The 20,287-nt window shown below is 30.0% G+C and overlaps 1 protein-coding gene across 1 annotated transcript; it reads right to left on the bottom strand.

Moving 5' to 3' along the window:
• Positions 1-821: 821 nt before the first annotated feature.
• LOC127076211 (FCS-Like Zinc finger 17) lies at positions 822-1,455 on the bottom strand. The gene is made up of 2 exons (XM_051017796.1): positions 1,193-1,455; positions 822-1,085 (listed from the first exon to the last, which is right to left on the bottom strand). Exons 1-2 carry the CDS (start codon positions 1,369-1,371, stop codon positions 899-901), a joined length of 366 nt encoding a protein of 121 aa, XP_050873753.1. The 5' UTR covers positions 1,372-1,455; the 3' UTR covers positions 822-898.
• Positions 1,456-20,287: the final 18,832 nt, after the last annotated feature.

Genomic DNA, 20,287 nt, shown 5'->3' with positions numbered 1-20,287 from the left:
AATTTTGAATATACCTGGATGAAGACTTTGAATCTGTTTGCTCCAAATTCTTGAATGAATAATTCACTCTTAGCTATTTCTTAAAAAAAAAATACAATAATTAAAATAAAATTCATATATATTAAACAGAAATGGGTTTAAGTTGAAATAATAAAAGTATTTACCTTTAAATTTCCAATTTCAAAATGGATCTGAAGCTTGAAGGAGAGAAATGGGTTGAAGGGGAAAATGGGTCTGCAGGTGGAAGGTTGAAGAGGAAACGAAGAAGCTTGAAGAATGAAACGGTGAAGGGAAGAGGGAGAGAAGATGGAAGATAAAGGAAAGGTTCCCACGTGGTAAACACGTCGCTATTTGCGACGTGATTTACACGCCACAAAACATTCAACGGTCATCTGTAACGTCTCTCTGAACCCAGTACCCACATGCTTGTCACGTCGCTATTTGCGACGTGATTTTCATTTCGGAAATTAAATTACATCACTAGTTGCCACGTGATCAGCACGTCACTAGTTGCGACGTGAATTACATTTCACAAAACATTATTTGAATTTTAAATTTAAAATAGCGACGTGATCTGCATGTCACTACCAAATTTTAATTATTTTCATTTCCCCCCAACCTGAAAAGTTGTCATTCCATTTTTTTATTATATTTTACCTTTAGCCACGTGAAATTCACGTCGTAATTGGCATTTTTTGCCACGTGCATTTCACGTCACTAAATCACGTGGCTGCACAAAGTTATTCTTGTAGTGCTCATAGAAAGATATTTTCTTTAAGTGTTCTTGATAGTAATGATGGTGGTGACATGAAAAACAAATCTAACTATATAACTTTTTTATTCTTTGACAAAAAAAAACACTAACTCTTTAACTAGTTATTGGTTACATGGAACTGGTTTATACATTAGATTTCAGTCTTTGCATTCGAATGTCCTCCAGAATAAGGCTCGTCTCTCTGCGCGCCTCACTACAACATTGCCTATAAGATTTTACCATTTTCTTAGTGCAAATCTCTAATTCTTTCATGTCATCCAAAACTATTTGTCTGTTCCGGCACTCTATACTGCAGAAACCGTGATCTCCTCTGCATAATTGTTACAAACATATCAATAACAGACCAATATTTTTATGTGTAAAACAAAATCATACACTATAAACATGTGTTGCAAATATATATATATATATATATACCTGTACATGTAGATATCTTTGTCTTGGCTGAGGTGTTTATTACACAAATTGCAAGTTTTGAGGAAGCAGAAATCCATAGGGATGGTTTGGTTTGGCTTTTTCACCGCAGATTTGATAAGAATATTTGAGTTACTCTTTGAGCTGATAATATAGGGAAGGAGTCTTAGACCAACTTCCATGGTGAGAGTATGAATGAAAAAGAATGGAAGATGATTGAAAAGTGTAATGGAAAATAAGTAGAGGGAATTGGATGAGGTTTGAGAGAGGAAGAAGTGGTGGATATTTAAAGAGAGATAGGTCCCATGAAGATGACAATCTTCTGTTTTTATTGTTTAATACATAACACGTGCTATATTACAATATTATATTTTTGACAAAGTTGTTTAATATCTATTTGGTGGCAGACAGGTAGGGATAAGAGTGAATGCTTTTTAGGAAATGTTTTGTTACTTTTAAAATTAAGGTAATTGAATAGGATATTTATATATGTGTAATAAAGGTTCTTTAATATTTATGAAAAAAAGTGGGTACTTGTATTTATTCCGAAATCAGAATTGCTATTGAAATGAAATCAGAATTGTTGTTTTGTAAGAGTGCGGTAAAATTCCGGTACCACGGGGTTGGATGCATTATAATGTTGACGCTTTAATGAAAAAATTAAAAAGATGTGAAAATGATAATGAATTTGAATATTTAGGAGTGATTTTTTTATATATTATGAACGGTTAAAATCGTTCACGAGAGACGTAATATATTATGCGGATAGTCGTTTGATTGATCTAGACGATGTGTAATATATTAGAGAGTGAAATTATCTACTTTGAGAGAATGAGAAAACACTTATTTCTCATATTTGTTTTCTTTTTTCTTATTTTTGAGTTTTTTTAATCTTGAATCTTGTGGCTTAGAACAATATTATAAGTAAACTTAATTTAAAACTTTATATTAAATTTGAAGGAGTTAAATGTTAAAAAAAATAACACGAAGTGTTTATCTATATTTAAAAATAAATTCTAATAGACTTTTAATAATTTTAGGGACTCTCCCATAATTTTAAATTTGACCTTTAAAAAGATCTTTTTGAGACTATTTATTTGGATAAGCATCTCTCTGATTTATATATATATATATATATATATATATATATATATATATATATATATATATATATATATATATATATATATATATATATATATATATATATATATATATATATATATTCTAAAATCCCCAAAAATATCTATGTGAGATTTTCATTCAAATAGCGTATAGATGACCAATTTATTTATAATTATCAAATTATATTTAGGTTGTCCATGTAGCAATCGTTATCATTTTTCTATTTAAAAATATTAGATTCGTTTCAATTGAGGATTTTCATGCCTGCAACAATTCTTAAAGGATCATTTCGAATGCAATTTTTCAACTAGAACCACGTATTATTATCAATGGAAAGGATTCTTTTAGAATAACAACATACAACTTCGTTTTTTTTATTTTAAATGTGGTTTATGTTGAGTCTTTTATTTAAAATTATAGTAAAATAGATTGTCGACATGCATTTGTTTGCAAAGACTCATCTCAAACGTCTTAGTATAACTTAGGATATCTGTCGCAGACATCTCATTAGGATCCATAATAGACATTGTTGGAAAAATGACTCCAAGATATAAGAGGTGGGGATGAATTGTATGGGTTTGAAAAAATATGTCCAAATATTTATTTTACAAGATATTTAAAAAATATTTGCAAAACAAAAAAGATAAAAGTAGTGGAAGACAGAAAATCAGATAGATGTAAATGTAACGGAAATAAATAACTGAAAAAATAAAGAGTTAAGGGAAGAGAAAAAAATAGTACATATTTATAGAGGTTCAATTTAATAATATGATATATTACTCTCTCCAAGTTTTTTCTTCTTGAGAGTTTCTCCTATGATATGAGTTTTTGAAAGAATTTTTCCAGGAACTTTCTTACATGAGAATTTGAGTTTTGTAATGGCTAACTTCCTAACCAAACGCAAGGTTTTAACTACGAAGACCTCTTGACCAAGAGATTTTACCACCAAGACAATCTCGAACCAACAAAGACTTTTAATAACAAAGACCTACAAACCAAATTGAGGTTTTAAATTGTTTACCTCAACAACTAAACATGAGTTTTCACTTAGTTTATCTCACAATCAAAAATAAAATATCTCCAAAGAGATCTTACAATATTACCCCTACACCAGACCCAAATACCTTGCAAATATAAAACTTCACTCTCAAAAGCATTACAGAAAAAGTGAGAAAATAAATAAGAGTGAGAGAAATGTATTTCAAATATATTTTCTAGTGTCAAATCAAGTGAATGGGAGCCCTCTATTTATATGAGAAAATGTGGCTCAAAAAGGAAAAAAAAATACAGGGCCCTTTTAATGCTGATAATCGATTAAGCATGTGACACAATCGATTATCAAGTACAAATATGAAAGGTTTTTGAAAGAGTCGCTACTAGTCGATGATAAATCATAATAGTTGATTATGAGACATTACAAAAAGAGATAATTAATTAGACCTAAGGAATAATCGATTATATTGTGCAAATTTTCTCTCATAAAGAACTTGTTGAGGTTTTATCCAACTAGCTAGACATAAAAACATTTTCTGTTAGTTTAATAAAAAGAGATAGTATTTCCAATCAATTCAATGTGTGTGTGATTTTTCTTAGTAAATTCAAGAGTTATTCTTATATCTTTACAGACGTCGATCACTCGACACAGACTCAACGAGCTTTCACACTTATTCTTTTTCACAACTCTGAAAGTTTTGGTTCCTTACTACATTATCTTTAACTTTTGCATTTCACTGGAACCTTGAATCTTATTCTGATGAGACTTAAGATAACTCTTCAATATAGACATCATCATCATACTCACTGCTTGGTCATAGATCTTCACTGATTTCACAAAACTCCGCTTGACATGAGGTATTGTCTTCCATATATAGACTTTGACAACTTAATTTCCAAGCACCACACAACTTAATCACCACATAGCATCTAAGAGTGTTGTCAACATAAAAATCAAACATATTGTTGCAGAAATCATACATACAAACACATAAACACATAGATCCATAAACATCTTAGACTCAACCCATATCATATTCTAATTTCTACACTCTTGCACCAATTGTATTTCCTGAGGATCCATTATATGGAACACAAAGATAAATCTTAAATTAAATTTTAATGTATCACTTATATAATTATACATAACACATGTATTGTTACGTAGTGAATTTTTTTATAATTTTGTAATATGATAAAATGTGTCAAACATGGTCGGAAGATATATACACTAAGGAAGTCTAAATTTCCATGATTTAAGAATGCATTGACAAGATTCAGATGGCACTAAAATCGACCACAAGCTGCTGTATGAGTTTACTAAAAGATGGCACTCTAAGGCATTGTCTTTTCATTTGTCTATTGATGATATGACCCTTACACGTGCCACTCATTAGCTTACTTTTAGATTCATAGATATGAGACAATAAACATGACGGTTGATGAGTTTGGAGTTGGCGTTGTGAGGATGAAAAAGAGATTATGCATGCACAAACAAGAAGGTCATGAAAGGTTTAAATGGTTGGAAGCATTGTACAAGAATCATTTAGATTTATTTCTTATATTTAGCTCGCATAATCATATTTACTTATAAGAGTGCAACATATTCCGATATTGCAACACTTCACGTGTTGGGAAAACGATGCTGGAGCTGGAGGATAACATTCATGAATACATTTCCTTTAATGATAGTCATCAATTAGACAAAGAATCGGTCTCCACATGATATCATGTAAATGCCTCCATAGAGAGTTCTTCGATCTTCTTTGAGTTGAGGCATACCCTTTGTATATCTTGGTTGAATCAAGAGGACTTCTACCATTAAGTGAACCCATAGTCTGATAGCCGACCATGATAAACTAAAAAAGCCTAAATTATTGGTCACACCACTAACTTGGAGATTGTCATATTTGTTAAGATACGTAATATAATCCAAATTATTTGAGGTATAAATTCAAAATTAATTAGGGTTTAAAGTTGTTATATTTGTTACTTAGTAGTCAAGTCACTTAAGGGTATATAAATATGTACTTTGTAATTCAGTTCAGTAACACAATCATTCTTCAGTAATAGTAATTCTTATTTCAGTATTCTCTCTTTTTATCTCCTCACTAAAAGTGTCTCAAGCACTAACAAATTGGTATCTAGAGTTCTGGTTAGATTCTTGATCGCGTTTTCAAGAATCAAACGTCGGTGGTCGTGTTTCCAGGATCGTGAGTTGTTAATCAATCGCTGCAAGGATGAATGGTACTAATGACATTCTGAATTATCTTCCAATTCTTGATGGCAAGAATTGGATCCGATTGAGAAAATAGATGCAATCTCTGTTCGACTTTCATGAAATCCTAGGAGTGATTACTAATGGCGTCCTTGAGCTTTCTGAGAATGCAACCAAATGCTCAGATATTCGCGAACAAGGAAGCGCAGAAGAAAGATTGCAAGGATGCGTATTGCATTCAATCGGCGGTAGATTCAGCGAATTTCGACAAGATCTCTCTTGCTGAATCGGCGAAGGAGATATGAGATATTCTTGTCAAGTACTATGAAGGAGGTGAGAAAGTCAAAGTCGTCAAATTGCAGACTTTGCGACGGCAATATAAATTGATGTAGATGGGAGAACATGAAAAGATTCCAGACTATGTGTCGAAGGTGCAGAATATCGTCTATCTCATGAAGGGTTATGGTGAAACCCTAACTGATAAGATGATAGTTGAGAAGGTAATGTGTACGTTGACCTCTAACTTTGTTCAAGTTATCGTAGCTATTCAAGAATCCAACAATCTTGAAACAATGAAATTAGAAGATTTGGTTGGTTCGTTGGAGGTGCATGAGATTAGGATTGTCGAAAGCAAAGGATTTCATGATTCGATACAAGCACTGCAGGCTCGGGCTTGGAAGAAACTGTTAGAACAAGATTTGGTTCTGCATATATACCTTGAGTTTTGATGATAACAATGGTGTATTTATGTGACAATAATTTGGTACCCTAATGGTTTGTTTTTGTGTAGCTTTAACAGTCAGTTTTGATTCTGAGTATATGAAGTGGAACGTCATTAGTTTCTAAACATTGTATTCTGAATTCCGCTTCTCCGGTAATCATGAGAAGTTCTGAAAGATCATAGGTTGCTGCTGCAATTCTCTTTCTGTTTCTATGTTGATTCACTCCTGAGAAGTTTCTGAAGACACGATATGTTGTTGTTGCAACGTTCTCTCTGTTTCTACTTCTAGATGTGACTCTAATCGTCAAGCTTATGAAGTTTTATTACTTAGATGAAGATTCTGAAGATCTCTAGCCAGACTGCTAACATTGTCAAGGTTTTGACTGAAGATTCTGAAGTTTCTGAATCTAGTTGTGTGTTTCTTGTTTTCATGCTTCATCAATTGTTTCTCAGAAGCCAATGAATTTGAAGATAAGATCAAGTCAATATGTGATCAAATAGTACATAGTACAAATCAAAATTTCTTCCACTCCTTAATTCGTGTGCGAAGGATTGTACTATACATCACACATGTCACTAAAATTATGGGTGAAGGATTGTACTATGTATCACTCCTTTCACCAATCCAACAGTGGAAAACTGCTCTTTTGGTATCCGAATTTTACCCTCCAATTGTCTCCTTCTTATGCTATATAAGTGAGACTTGGAGACTTGAAGAAAAACTGAGAAGCACTACAATATTGGAAAAGTATGTTTCTACGTGAAAAATTATCAATTATTGTACACAGTTTTCTTTAAGTGTTTGTATTTCATTTGTGTAAAATTTGCTCGTGTAGAAGCAACTTGTAAACACAAAACCTTTATTCAAACTTGTTGGTTGTGATTCCTTAAGGAAACTAGGGTATAGTCGGATCCTTGAGAAGACAAAGAAGGTTATTCTTTGTGATTTTTATAATCAGTTGATTATAGTGGATTAAGTCCTTGTGTATAAGGAGAATTACCTTGGCGGATGGACTGGAGTAGCTTTGAGTTTCAAGAGAACCAGAATAAAAATAATTGTGTTTTATATCTTTGTTCTTAGTATTTGTGTGGTGTTCTTGAGTTGGTAAAAAGCTTTTGTTTTAAAACCCAATTCCCCCCCCCCCCCCCCAATTTTCTTGTGTTTTTCACACCTTCATAAATATGGTGGCTCCAACAAATTCAAAGGTAAAAGAGACAAGACTCATAGAAAAAGTCTTGGTTGAACCCTTAAAAGCATAAGGTCGGTGATAGGGTTTCTGAATCCTCGAAAAGAGGAAAAGGAAACTCCTATCATAAAGACAAAGAGAAAAAAGGTGTGTAGTGCTATAACTGTGAAATGTGGGGTCATGTGACAAAGAATTGTTTGTACAATAAAGACAGGGGAGCGACAAAAGGAAAAGAGGAAGGAGCGAACCTTGCACGCCAAGATTCAGATGATTTTAAAGATATGGTGGTTATGGCTGCAGTTGTAGATGACCATGTCGACTCCAAGATATGGTTTCTCGACTTGGGTTGCTCAAATCACATGATTGGTCAAAAAGTGTGGTTAGCAGATTTCGACTCGTCGAAGAAGAGCAAGGTCAAACTTACTGATAATAGCTCGTTGCAAGTAGAAGGTACTAGTGAGATAGTTTTTCAAAGGAGTAATGGACGAAAAGCTATGATTAAAGATGTACTTTATGTACCTGAAATAAAGTGCAATTTGTTACCTGTTAAACAACTGGTCGAAAAAGGTTTCTTAGTGATTATGAAAGATGGAGCCTTAGAAATGTTCGACACTCAGAATAATTTGGTATTGAAATCTCCTTTGTCGAAAAATAGGATATTCAAGACCATGATCAGCTCGGTTGAAGTACAATATCTAAAAATTGTTGTCGACCACAAGCATAATTGGTTGTGGCATTTGAGGTTTGAACATTTGAACTTTCGATCAATCAATCAAATGACTACTCAAGATATGGTAATTGGTATACCAAATATGGATATTCCCAACATACTCTATGAAGGTTGTCTAGTCGGAAAACAATCCAGAAAGTCTTTCGTTTCGACTATACCAATGAGATCCTCCTGCATACTCGAAGTTATGCATTCAAATGTATGTGCTCCTCTTGAGGAGCTTGCCATTGGTGGAAACAGGTATTTTGTTTTGTTTTTCGATGAGTTTACTCGAAAGCTATAGATCTATGTGATCAAGCGAAAGGATAAAGTATTCAAAATCTTTAAGAGATTCAAAATGTTTGTCAAAAACTAGAGTGAGAAGAAGATCAAAGTTCTTCGAACAGATGGAGGTGGCCAATACACATACAAGATGTTTGAAGAATTATGTGTAAAACATGGTATTGATCATGAGGTAACTACTTCTTACACGCCTCAACATAATGGAATATCAGAAAGAAGAAACAAGACTATATGGGACATGGCAAGATGCATGTTGAAGCAGAAAATGTTTCCAAAATCCTTATGGGGTGAAGTTATTTCCACTGTTGTTTATATTTTGAATAGGTGTCCTGCCAAGAAGTTGAAGAACAAGATTCCTGAATAAGTGTCGAGTTGCAAATGACCATCAGTGAGTCATCTGAAGGTATTTAGCTCTATTTGTTACAAGCATGTTCCTGATGCTAGAAGAAGGAAGGTTGATGACAAGAGTGAACCTATGATTCATAGGATATCATAAAACTGGTGCATAAAGGTTGTTTAATCCGATTAATCAGAAGATCATGATGATTCAAGATATTGTGATTGACAAAAATTTTGCATGGGATCGGAATTCTAGTGATGCAATTGATAAGCCATTGATGAGCTATGATTTCGACGAAGCAAGTAATGATGTTGAAATCGAAGATATTGTCAATATTCCAGTCGAAGTCGAAGCATTTACTGACATGTCTGACATTGTCGAAATCGGATATTGTGTAGCTAGTACTAGTCAAAGACCTCAAATAACTAGAGCTCATTCAGCAAGACTTCAAGACTATGAAGTAACTAGTGATTATGAAGTCACACTAGATGGAGAATTAGTTCAATTCGCCTTACTTGTAGGTGTTGAACCAATCAAATATAGAGAAGCCTTAAACGATAAACAGTGGAAGTCAACTATGGTTGAAGAGTTATAAGTAGTCAAAAGAAATAACACATGAGAGTTAGTCGAATTGCCAACACATATAAAAGTTATCAAAGTGAAGTGGGTGTTCGAGTTGAAGCACAATCTTGATGGGTCGATAGCAAGACATAAGGATAGATTGTTAGCTCGTGGTTTTATTTATAGAGAAGGTGTCAACTACTTTGAAGTATATGCAAATGTAGTAAGATTGGAGACTATTCGACTAGTAGTTGCCTTGGCATGTAAGCAAGGTTGGTCGATATTTCACTTAGATGTAAAATCAGCATTTTTGAATGTTCTTTTAGAAGAATAAGTTTATACCACACAACCTCTTAGGTTTGTGATTCAAGAGGAAGCAACGAAAGTATACAAGTTTCACAAAGTGTTATATGGTCTCAAGCAGTCACCTAGGAAATGGAACAAGAAGATCGACTAATACTTAGTCGAATTGGGATTCGTCAAATGCAAATCTGAGTATGGTTCCTATGTTCAGGTTGTGGCACAAGATATAACAATCATCTATTTATATGTCGATAACTTGTTAGTAACTGGAAATAGCTTGGAGAACTTGTCGAAGTTCAAAGAGTTGATGATGAGGGAATTTGAAATGTTGGGTCTGGGTAACTTGTCTTATTTCCTAGGCATGGAATTTCAAATGTCGAAGCATGGTATGGTGCTACGTCAAAGAAAGTATGTCAAAGAGATACTCAAGAGATTTAACATGGATGATTCGACTCATGTATCTTCTCCTGTCAAACCAAATTTTAAGTTGGAGAATCATGGAGAAGAAGAAAATTGGATGCAACTTTGTTCAAACAAACTATCGGATCTCTAAGATATGTGTGCAACAATCGACCTGATATAAAAAAATTCAGTTGTATTCGTGAGCGGATACATGAGTGAACCAAGGGTGTCAGACATGAAGGTTGCAAGAAGAATCCTGTGATACTTGAAAGGATCGATAAACTATGGAATTCTATTTCGATGAGACTCTGAATGCAAAGAAGTTATGGTTAGTTGTTATTCAGATATTGGTCGGTGTGGAGATAAGAAAGATTGAAGAAGCACAACTAGGTATTTCTTTCAAGTATTTGGTGCCCCAATCACATGATGCTCGAGAAAGCAACATGTGGTGGCATTATCATCGTGTGAGGTTGAATATATAGCGGGATTATATGTTGTGTGTTAAGCAATTTAAATCAGATTTGTGCTGGAAGAGATGGAGGTCGAAGTGAAGAAACCTTTGGTGTTGCAGATCGACAACAAGTTAGCCATAAATCTTGCAAAGAATCCAATTTTGCATGGAAGGAGTAAGCACATCGAAGCTAGATTTCATTTCTTAAGGGAGAAGGTAAATTGAGGTGAATTTGAAGTAAACATTGCTCAAGTGAAGCACAATTAGAAAATATTTTCACTAAAGGATTGAAGATCGACAGATTCCTAAATTTGAGAAAGAAATTAGGAATAGTTCAGATCGACTATGATTAGTGTATGTTCGACAACTTGGATTATAGGGGGATATATTGAGATGTGTAATATAGTCCAAGTTGTGTGAGGCTCAAGTCCAAAGTTAATTAGGGTTTAGAGTTTATATAAATGTTACTTAGTAGTCAAGTCAGTTAGGTGTATATAAATAGGTACTTTGTAATTCAGTTCTGTAACACAGTCATTCTTAAATAATAGTAATTCTTATTTCTTTATTCTCTCTCTTTTTCTCTCCTCACCAAAAGTGCCTCACGCACTAACAATACTAATGGGAAAAACCGACATAGAGAAAATAAAATAACACAATAACAACACAAAGATATAACGTGGAAACTCCAAAATCAGAGAAAAACCAACGATCGTTGTCAAACGATAACCACAAAACTAAGCAATGTGAGACTTCTTCAACATGTATATTTTCAATCAACCCCAACAATCTCCGCCTTTATTAAAAATAAGAAATAAGCTTTCATTGTCTCCACTGATAATCATAGTTCAAAGAGAACTATCATACTCCATCATAAAGAGTATAATCACTTGAAGCTACACCACTCCAAAAATTTCCATATTGTCTTCATTGAGAATCATAGTTCGAAAACAATCATATTCCACCATGAAGAATATATTTCACTTGAAGATAAATCACTCCAAAAAATTTACATTGCCATCACCGACAATCATATATTATATCATAAAGAATATATTTCACTTGAAACGTAATCATTTCAAAAACTTCACATGTCAAAAAGTAGGCTGAAAATTTATGGTGCAACTTTCATGTTGACAGAAAATTCTTCAACCGCTGACATATTCTCATAGTGCACCTTGTGTAATCTGGATTGTATCAACATATTTTTTATTTGAACTTTCCACAAGTCAAAACAATTCTTTCGTCAATTTTCTCTAGCCCAAACTACACAATAAAACTTGTGATTGCAACTCAACAACTCTTTCATAACACCACTCTTCTTTTATGATGTGCAAGATTCTTCTTTTATGATGTGCAAGATCAGACAAAACTACAACCACAAAGCATACAAAAAACTCAAATACCCAGATCAAACCAAAAGGTTTAATACTACTTGTTGAAAAAAACCGACATAAAGAAAATAAAAGAACACAATAACAAAAGAAGGATATAACGTATAAACTCTAAAACCGAAAAGAAAAAAATTCATTATCATTGACAAATAACAATCAAATAATACCATTATGTAAAAATTATTACAATATAATATACCATCAAATACCTCAAACCACACTTTTTCAAAACAAATATTAAATATATGTCAAAATATTCTAACACATTTATAAGGGTAATATTAAGTGTTACCTTAATAACAAATTATTTTCTTCTACGATACTTTTGTCTATAAAGGAGATAATTTAATTTAAAAAACTGAATCAAATCACACGTCAAGCAATCTTTATAGTGAAACAAACACAAGAAATCTAGTTTTGCTAGAAGAAAGTATAAAAGAATAAATAAATCATAAAAAAAATAACTACCAGGACTTTAATAAAATATTGAGACTAAACTATTAGTTTATTTCGTTGATTTATTTTACCTTCATCTAATAATGCAAACACAGTGATGTTGCATGATTTTTCCATGGTAGAATAACAAAAGTGTAGAGAGATAACATAAAATATAATAAATTTTACTTTCTTGTAAACACCAATAACACATGCTTAATTACAAAATAACCCAGTCATAAAATAGAATAATGTTTACTTTTTTGTAAAAATCAATAACATGTGATTAATTTAGTTGGATAGTTAATTCAATTTATCATCAAAATTGTTAATAATTTAATTATATGAATTATTAAAATTATTTAGCGTGAATTGAACTAATTATATTTGAGTTTAATTGAAATACACTGATAGTGTAAAAGGATTTTACACCGTCAGTTAATCATAGACGTCGGATATTAAAAGAAGTTTGACTTTTATTTTAAAAATCTATAAAGTAATATAAATGGATGATGGTGATGAATCGACGATATAAAATTTTTTATATTAACAGTATATAGTAATTAATCTCATTATATTTTTATATATAATTGTCACTGAACCATATAGAAAATAAGTATAGAAACATTTTTTTAATAAAATAATGTCTAGCACCTATTTCTACAGTTTACACTTTACATTGCTTAATTGTTTGGCCCCACACGTAGGAAAAGTAACAAGGACGGAGATTTATTTTAATTATTTCGAATATATACACGTGGAACAGACAAAGAAATGACGTAAGATAAATAATTATTTCCATTTTGAAATATAATATAGGATGTAATTGAAATATATTAACACTGTAAAAGGATTTTACACTATTAGTTAATCTTAAACGTTGAATATTGAAATAAATTTAATTTTTATTTTAAAAACATATAAAATAATGCAAACGGGTGATCATGATGAATCGACATTATAAATTTTTTTATACCGATGGTGCATAATAATTAATTCCATAATATATTAGTTTAATTTGTAAAGAAATTTTACATTATAAATAAGTTTTAATTTTTGTTTATTAAAAGTATGATTGTAATGCGTCAATTGTTAGGGTGAGAATAAATTGGATGAGAATAAACTGTATCGAGCTATACTTTTTATAAAATTTGAGTTTAATATTTAGAAAATTTAAAGTTTAAGCGTAACATTTATTCTTGTATAGGATTATTTTAAGATTTAAATATTTTTTTTCGAAATTCTAATTGATCTACTAATCTATTTAAAAAAAAAAATTATTTAAAAATATATAAATAAATAATTCAACTAATATTTAAATAGACCAACAAACTAAAAAATTAATGAAACTAGTTTCCATTGAATTATTTGAATTTAACTAATAACATAGATTTTGTGATATTATTTATTTAAGAGTACTTAAGAAAACAACTTATGAGGTTGTTCATAAGATATTACCAATTTATTTTCATAAGTTCTTGAAGATAAATAATATTTATTTTTGTATTTTAATTTAAAATAAAAAATAAAATAATAATAAATTATTCATATTTATTTAAATAAATCGCCTCGATAGGTTTAAAAGATTCACTATAATATTTTTCCTCTTCAACAATAATTAAAAAGTGTTGCCAGAACAGTGAAAAATATTGCCTAAAAAGAATAGATGACTTTTTTCAAACGTATTCGGTGTTAATGTTGCATATTGTTTAAAGGAACATTTATTACCGCTCTTTAACTAAATGTTCTTAAAACGTTACCTAAACTATAGAAAATGGCAATACAAGAAAAATGCATTTTAGCCATAAAATATTAGCGTCAACTTTGTCACCGATGCTAACTGTGTAGATATTACGTCACAAAAATGGACGCTAACATGGTTATTCATTTAATCTATTTATAATTAGCGTCGAAAAAAGCTGACGTCATTGCATTCTCAACCCAGGATTATCTTTGTGTCGAGCTGTCTGTTTTTCTTTTTATGAGGTTTTTAGTGTATGTCATATTAAAAATAATATTATTACACTTTGAAAATAGTAAACAAAGATATTCGAAATTATATTGAAGCATGCAAAGTACTATTGATATTGTGTAATCAATGACGTTCTTTAAGAGGAATGTTGAACATGAAATCTTTATTCGAAGTATTTTCTTTTTTCCTGCAATTAAAAAAGGCGGAACACCTTTTTCTCTCTCTCATATTTAAGTAATAATTTACTGTAACATATTGTAACATATTGAAAGTGAATATTTATCATCTTAATTATAAAGAAATAAATAAATATTCCTATCTTTTCCAACCAATTTTATCTTTTGTATTATTAAATTTCTCCTTATTTTCATTTGAATATCTATTTTTATTTTCTAATTTTTTTTCTAAATCTCTTACTTTCCTTTCATTTCACACTATTGACCAACATTATAAAGAAAGACAACAAAAATATTGCAAATATAATCGGTATTTAATTCACTTGCAATAGAGTCTCGGATGCTACGGTGGCCAATAAATCTATGAAACATCATTAAAAAAGAAAGTGTTTGCATATAATATTTTGATAATCATGAAAATAATAAATAGTACATCACATTTTTTCTTTACTACGAAAAACAATTGCAGGGAAAAAGAAAATACTTCGAATAGAGATTTCATGTTCGACATTCCTCTTAAAGAACGTCATTGATTACACAATGTCAATACTACTTTGCATGCTTCGATATAATTTTGAATGTCTTTGTTTACCATTTTCAAAGTGTAATAATATTATTTTTAATGCGACATACAATAGAAACCTCATAAAAAGAAAAACAAACATTTATTTTTCTCTGTTGTGCGCATTAAAAAGGGAGGACAGACGGGCACGGGAGTGCCCATCTGAATGCTAGTAATCATATAAAATAAACTTCACTAAAATTCTTTTGTATGAAAAAATCTTCTTTTGTATGAAAAATTCTCTCTTAAATAAGTATAGTTCTTTTTAGAAGTTAAAGTTTTGGTTGTTGAGATACTTAAGAGTTTTGAATATATGATATTTCGTCATGTATTTGTAGTTTTTTTAAATCTCAAAAGCGCATTGATAAAGGGATGTATAAAGAATTGATTCGAATCTTTATAAGGTAAAAAAAACTTGATTACACTACTTACTATTAATTTTACTATTTTTTTCTCTAAATTTTTTCTAATTTAAGAGTCTTACATTTTTCTTTACTACGGAAAACAATTGCAGGAAAAAAGAAAATACTTCGAATAGAGATCTCATGTTTGACATTCTTCTTAAAGAACATCATTGATTACACAATATCAATACTATTTTGCATGTTTCGATATAATTTTGAATGTCTTTGTTTACCATTTTCAAAGTGTAATAATATTATTTTTAATGCAACCTACAATAGAAACCTCATAAAAAGAAAAATAAACATTTATTTTTCTCTGTTGGGCGCATTAAAAAAAGCGGACAGACGGGCACGGGAGTGCCCGTCTGGACGCTAGTAATCATATAAAATAAACTTCACTAAAATTCTTCTTTTGTATGAAAAATTCTCTCTTAAATAAGTATAGTTCTTTTTAGAAGTTAAAGTTTTGGTGGTTGAGATGCTTAAGAGTTTTGAATATATGACATTTCGTCATGTATTTGTAGTTTTTTTAAATCTGAAGAGCGCATTGATAAAGGGATGTACGAAGAATTAATTCGAATCTTTATAAAGTAAAAAAAAAATTGATTACACTACTTACTATTAATTTTACTATCTTTTTCTTTAAAAAAATTCTAATTTAAAAGTCTTACATTTTTTCTTTACTACGAAAAACAATTGCAGGGAAAAAGAAAATACTTCGAATATAAATTTCATGTTTGACATTCCTCTTAAAGAACGACATTTATTACACAATATCAATACTACTTTGCATGCTTCGATATAATTTTGAATGTCTTTGTTTTCCATTTTTAAAGTGTAATAATATTATTTTTAATGCGACCTATAATAGAAATCTCATAAAAAATATTTATTTTTCTCTGTTGTGCGCATTAAAAAAAGCGGACAGACGGGCACGAGGGTGCCCGTCTGAACGCTAGTAATCATATAAAATAAACATCACTAAAATTCTTCTTTTGTATGAAAAGTTCTTCTTTTGTATGAAAAATTCCCTCTTAAATAAGTATAGTTCTTTTTAGAACTTAAAGTTTTTGTGGTTGAGATGCTTGAGAGTTTTGGCATAAATATATATTGATTAAAGTGAAAAAATTGATCAAAGTATAAAAATAAACCAAAGTGAAAAAAATAAGCAGATCTAAATCCTATACTATTCTCTTAAATTTGTGGACTTTATTATTTTTAGTTCACTTTACATTGTCTTCAATTCCATTATTTCTTCCATCGGCTTTCAAAAGGATGTATATATTACACACACCACTATTGGTTTAATTACACCTTGGTTAAAAAAAATATGTAAATAATAAAAATATAAAAAAATAAAGGACATCTAAAATTAATATTAGTCACTAACCTTTATTCCCATGGTTTTCCATATATTGTGCATAAATACAAATAAAAGTATGAAATGTGAGAGAATAAATAGCAAAAAAGATAAATAATAAAAGAAATGAAAAATATTTATTAGAGAAAGAAAAATTATAATAATCTAGTAAAAATAATTCATATAAAAAATATTCTTAAAGTTTGAAATTCACTGTAGTATATAGTAGCATTTTCTAAAATCAGTACCTCATAACTTTTTTTTCATGTTTAATGTGAGACTAAAAAAATAGTCATAGAAATATTTAATTTTTTAAAACTAAATAACCCTCTTCTTCCTCACGGGCCATAAAGTCTTTTTTTAATTTGTCTTTTTTTTCTCCATCTTTTTTGCATCTTCTATTTCTAATGGTTGTACGTTCTTTTTTAAAATTATTTCTTCATCTTTCATCTTCTATTTCTCATGTTGTAATTCCTCAGTTTAAATCTCTCTCAAAGATACTGACACAAACAACACATAGACAACATTAATTTTTGATTTTCTTAATTTGTAACCATTGGACAGTTTTGAAAAATAAAATAGGAAATAAATTATATGTTTAAAGGGTGAAAATAGAAGAATTTAAAATCAATCTAAAATACTCTATCTTCCTTGTTTATTGTTACATGAATCTATACTTACTAAATGGTAGAAACTGAATTCTTTATGTGAAGTGAGGAATCTAGTTTCATTTGAAGAGAAAACAGCTCACAAACCAAGATAATAGTAATCACAACCACACAGTTAAGCATTATTGTCTGCAACATAATAACTTTTATAAATTCTCTCAATACAAATAAATAGAAGTTGGGAAAAAAGAATACACATACATACATCTTAAAATGAGAAAATATATTACTAAATGATACTTGTCAAAAAGAAAACATAAACAAAAAAAGAAGCAAAAGAATAGCAAACCGAAAGAGAAACGTAGATGAAGAATAGTTATTTTCTTTATTAACTTTCCACCAACAGTAAATTATGAAATATCATTGGAAGAACATGGTTTTTTGAAGTTTTCACCAACATTAAATTAAATGATATTGGTTTCCACCAATTTATAGTTGTTTTATTATGAGAGTGGATCATTATTCACAACCTTCAATATTTCTCTATTCCTCCACATTATGCAACACCGGAAACAAAAAAAGAAAAACAGAAATTAGAAACGTGGTAGGAACGGTAGATTAAAGAAGACATAGAAAGAAGAAAAGATAGTAAAAAAAAGAATAAATTGTTTCTATATCATTTGATTATCAAAATAAACAATATATAAAGAGAGGACATAATAACTTCCGTTCCACCATTCTCTACCTTTTACAAATGGAAGTTTACAATGAATGTGTGACCGTTGATATTTTGAGAAATAATTTATATGTAACTATATATATATATATATATATATATAAGAGAGAGAGAGAGAGAGAGAGAGAGAGAGAGAGAGAGAGAGAGAGAGAGAGAGAGAGAGAGAGAGAGAGAGAGAGAGAGAGAGAGAGAGAGAGAGAGAGAGAGAGAGAGAGAGAGAGAGAGAGAGAGAGAGATAGGAGAGAGAGAGAGAGAGAGAGAGAGAGAGAGGAGAAGAGAGAGAGCGAGATCTAGAGAGAGAGAGAGAGAGAGAGAGGAGAGAGAGAGAGGAGAGAGAGAGAGATAGAGAGAGAGAGAGAGAGAGAGAGAGAGAGAGAGAGAGAGAAGGAAGGAGGAGAGAGAGAGAGAGATTTAATTGAGAGAGAAAGAGAGAGAGATTTAATTGAGAGAGAAAGAGAGAGAGATTTAATTGAAATACACTGTCAGTGTAAAAGAATTTTACACCGTCACTTAATTATAATTGTTGGATATTATAACAAGTTTGACTTTTATTTTTAAAATCTATAAAGTAATTCAAACGGGTGATGGTGATGAATCGACTGTGCAAAACTTTTTACACTGATAGTGCATATTAATTAACCATATATATATATATATATATATATATATATATATATATATATATATATATATATATATATATATATTATATATATATATATAGATTAATTACTATACACTGTCAGTGTAAAAAGTTTTACACCGTCGGTTCATCACCATCACCCGTTTGTATTACTTTATAGATTTTTAAAATAAAAGTCAAACTTCTTTTAATATCAAACGTCTATAATTAAGTGATGGTGTAAAACCCTTTTACACTGACTGTGTACAATTAATCTCATATATATATATATATATAATATATATATATATAATATATATTATATATATATATATATATATTATATATATTATATATATATAACTGCCATTAATTAATGGTAAAAAGAAAATAAATGAAAGGAATCCCCTAATTTATTAGTGTAAGTGGAAGAGATTGACAACAAATAAAAGAACGGCAAAGGATATATATGAAAGGATAATATACTACATTAAAATAGTGTTTTGCTTTTGAATTTAATTGATATCCACTGTCAGTGTAAAAGAATTTTACACCGTCAGTAAATTATAACCGTTGGATATTGAGACAAGTTTGACTTTTATTTTTATAAAATCTATAAAGTAATGCAAACGGGTGATGGTGATAAATCGATAGTATAAATTTTTTTACACTGATAATACATATTAATTAATCTCTTTGCTTTTTTATAGATATTATCTACATGACGTAGTAACCGCTCAACTGCTCATCCATAATTCAATTTCAATAACTTCCTTATTCTGAAAAAAATTAGTGGATAAATAAAAGGAGAAAAATTGATAGTTTAAGAAGGGCAAAGGTGGAATAAAAAAAAGTCAGTCAATTTTCTTCTATCCTCTTTATAGATAGGTATATATTATTTATAAAAAACTTAGCGTCTTTGTAAGCTAACGTTAAATATTTATTTTTTTGACAATTAGTTAAAATGTTAGCCGCGGTTGTATCTAACACTAAACTTTTTGCCTAAATTTTTATTGGTGCGAAAATTATTTAATTTCCCCCATAATTTTTTGTTACCTTCAAATTTGTCATGCATATATTTATTTATATTTAGCATCGGGTCAGCCTGACGCTAATATGCTCTTGAGACAATACTTTTTCTCAAGTAGTAGTGTCGTCTAACACTGATTATAGGTTTATTTATTTATTTATTTATTTATACATTTATTATTTATTTATATATTTATTTTTTACTTATTTATTATTATTTTATTTAATTACTTAAGATTTAAAAAGAAGTAATTATGTTTGGGTTGAACATTCTCTTGAATTTATTTACTGTTAACAATTTTTTCCGAGTTAAATACATATCATAATTATATACTAAAGTATAATTACAAAAATTAAAATAAAGAAAACAAATATATTATTACATTAATTTACGTCCTTTCTCTAACAGAAAAATAATAGCTATAAATTACAATTATTTTATATTGAATTTGTTAGGATTGATTTGATAATTGATAATATTTAACATACA

Source organism: Lathyrus oleraceus, chromosome 4, assembly GCF_024323335.1.
Source record: "Lathyrus oleraceus cultivar Zhongwan6 chromosome 4, CAAS_Psat_ZW6_1.0, whole genome shotgun sequence".
In the NCBI taxonomy this organism is placed as follows: Eukaryota; Viridiplantae; Streptophyta; class Magnoliopsida; order Fabales; family Fabaceae; genus Lathyrus; species Lathyrus oleraceus.
Note: the sequence above shows the minus strand (reverse complement) of the source record. Positions and strands in the feature narration are given on the sequence as shown.

Bases quoted from the DNA above. Each gene is read 5' to 3' on its own strand.
- LOC127076211 (XM_051017796.1), bottom strand. From the start codon at position 1,371: ATGGAAGTTGGTCTAAGACTCCTTCCCTATATTATCAGCTCAAAGAGT. The intron at 1,086-1,192 runs GTATATATATAT...ACAATTATGCAG, and splicing joins AAAGATATCTACATGTACAG to AGGAGATCACGGTTTCTGCA.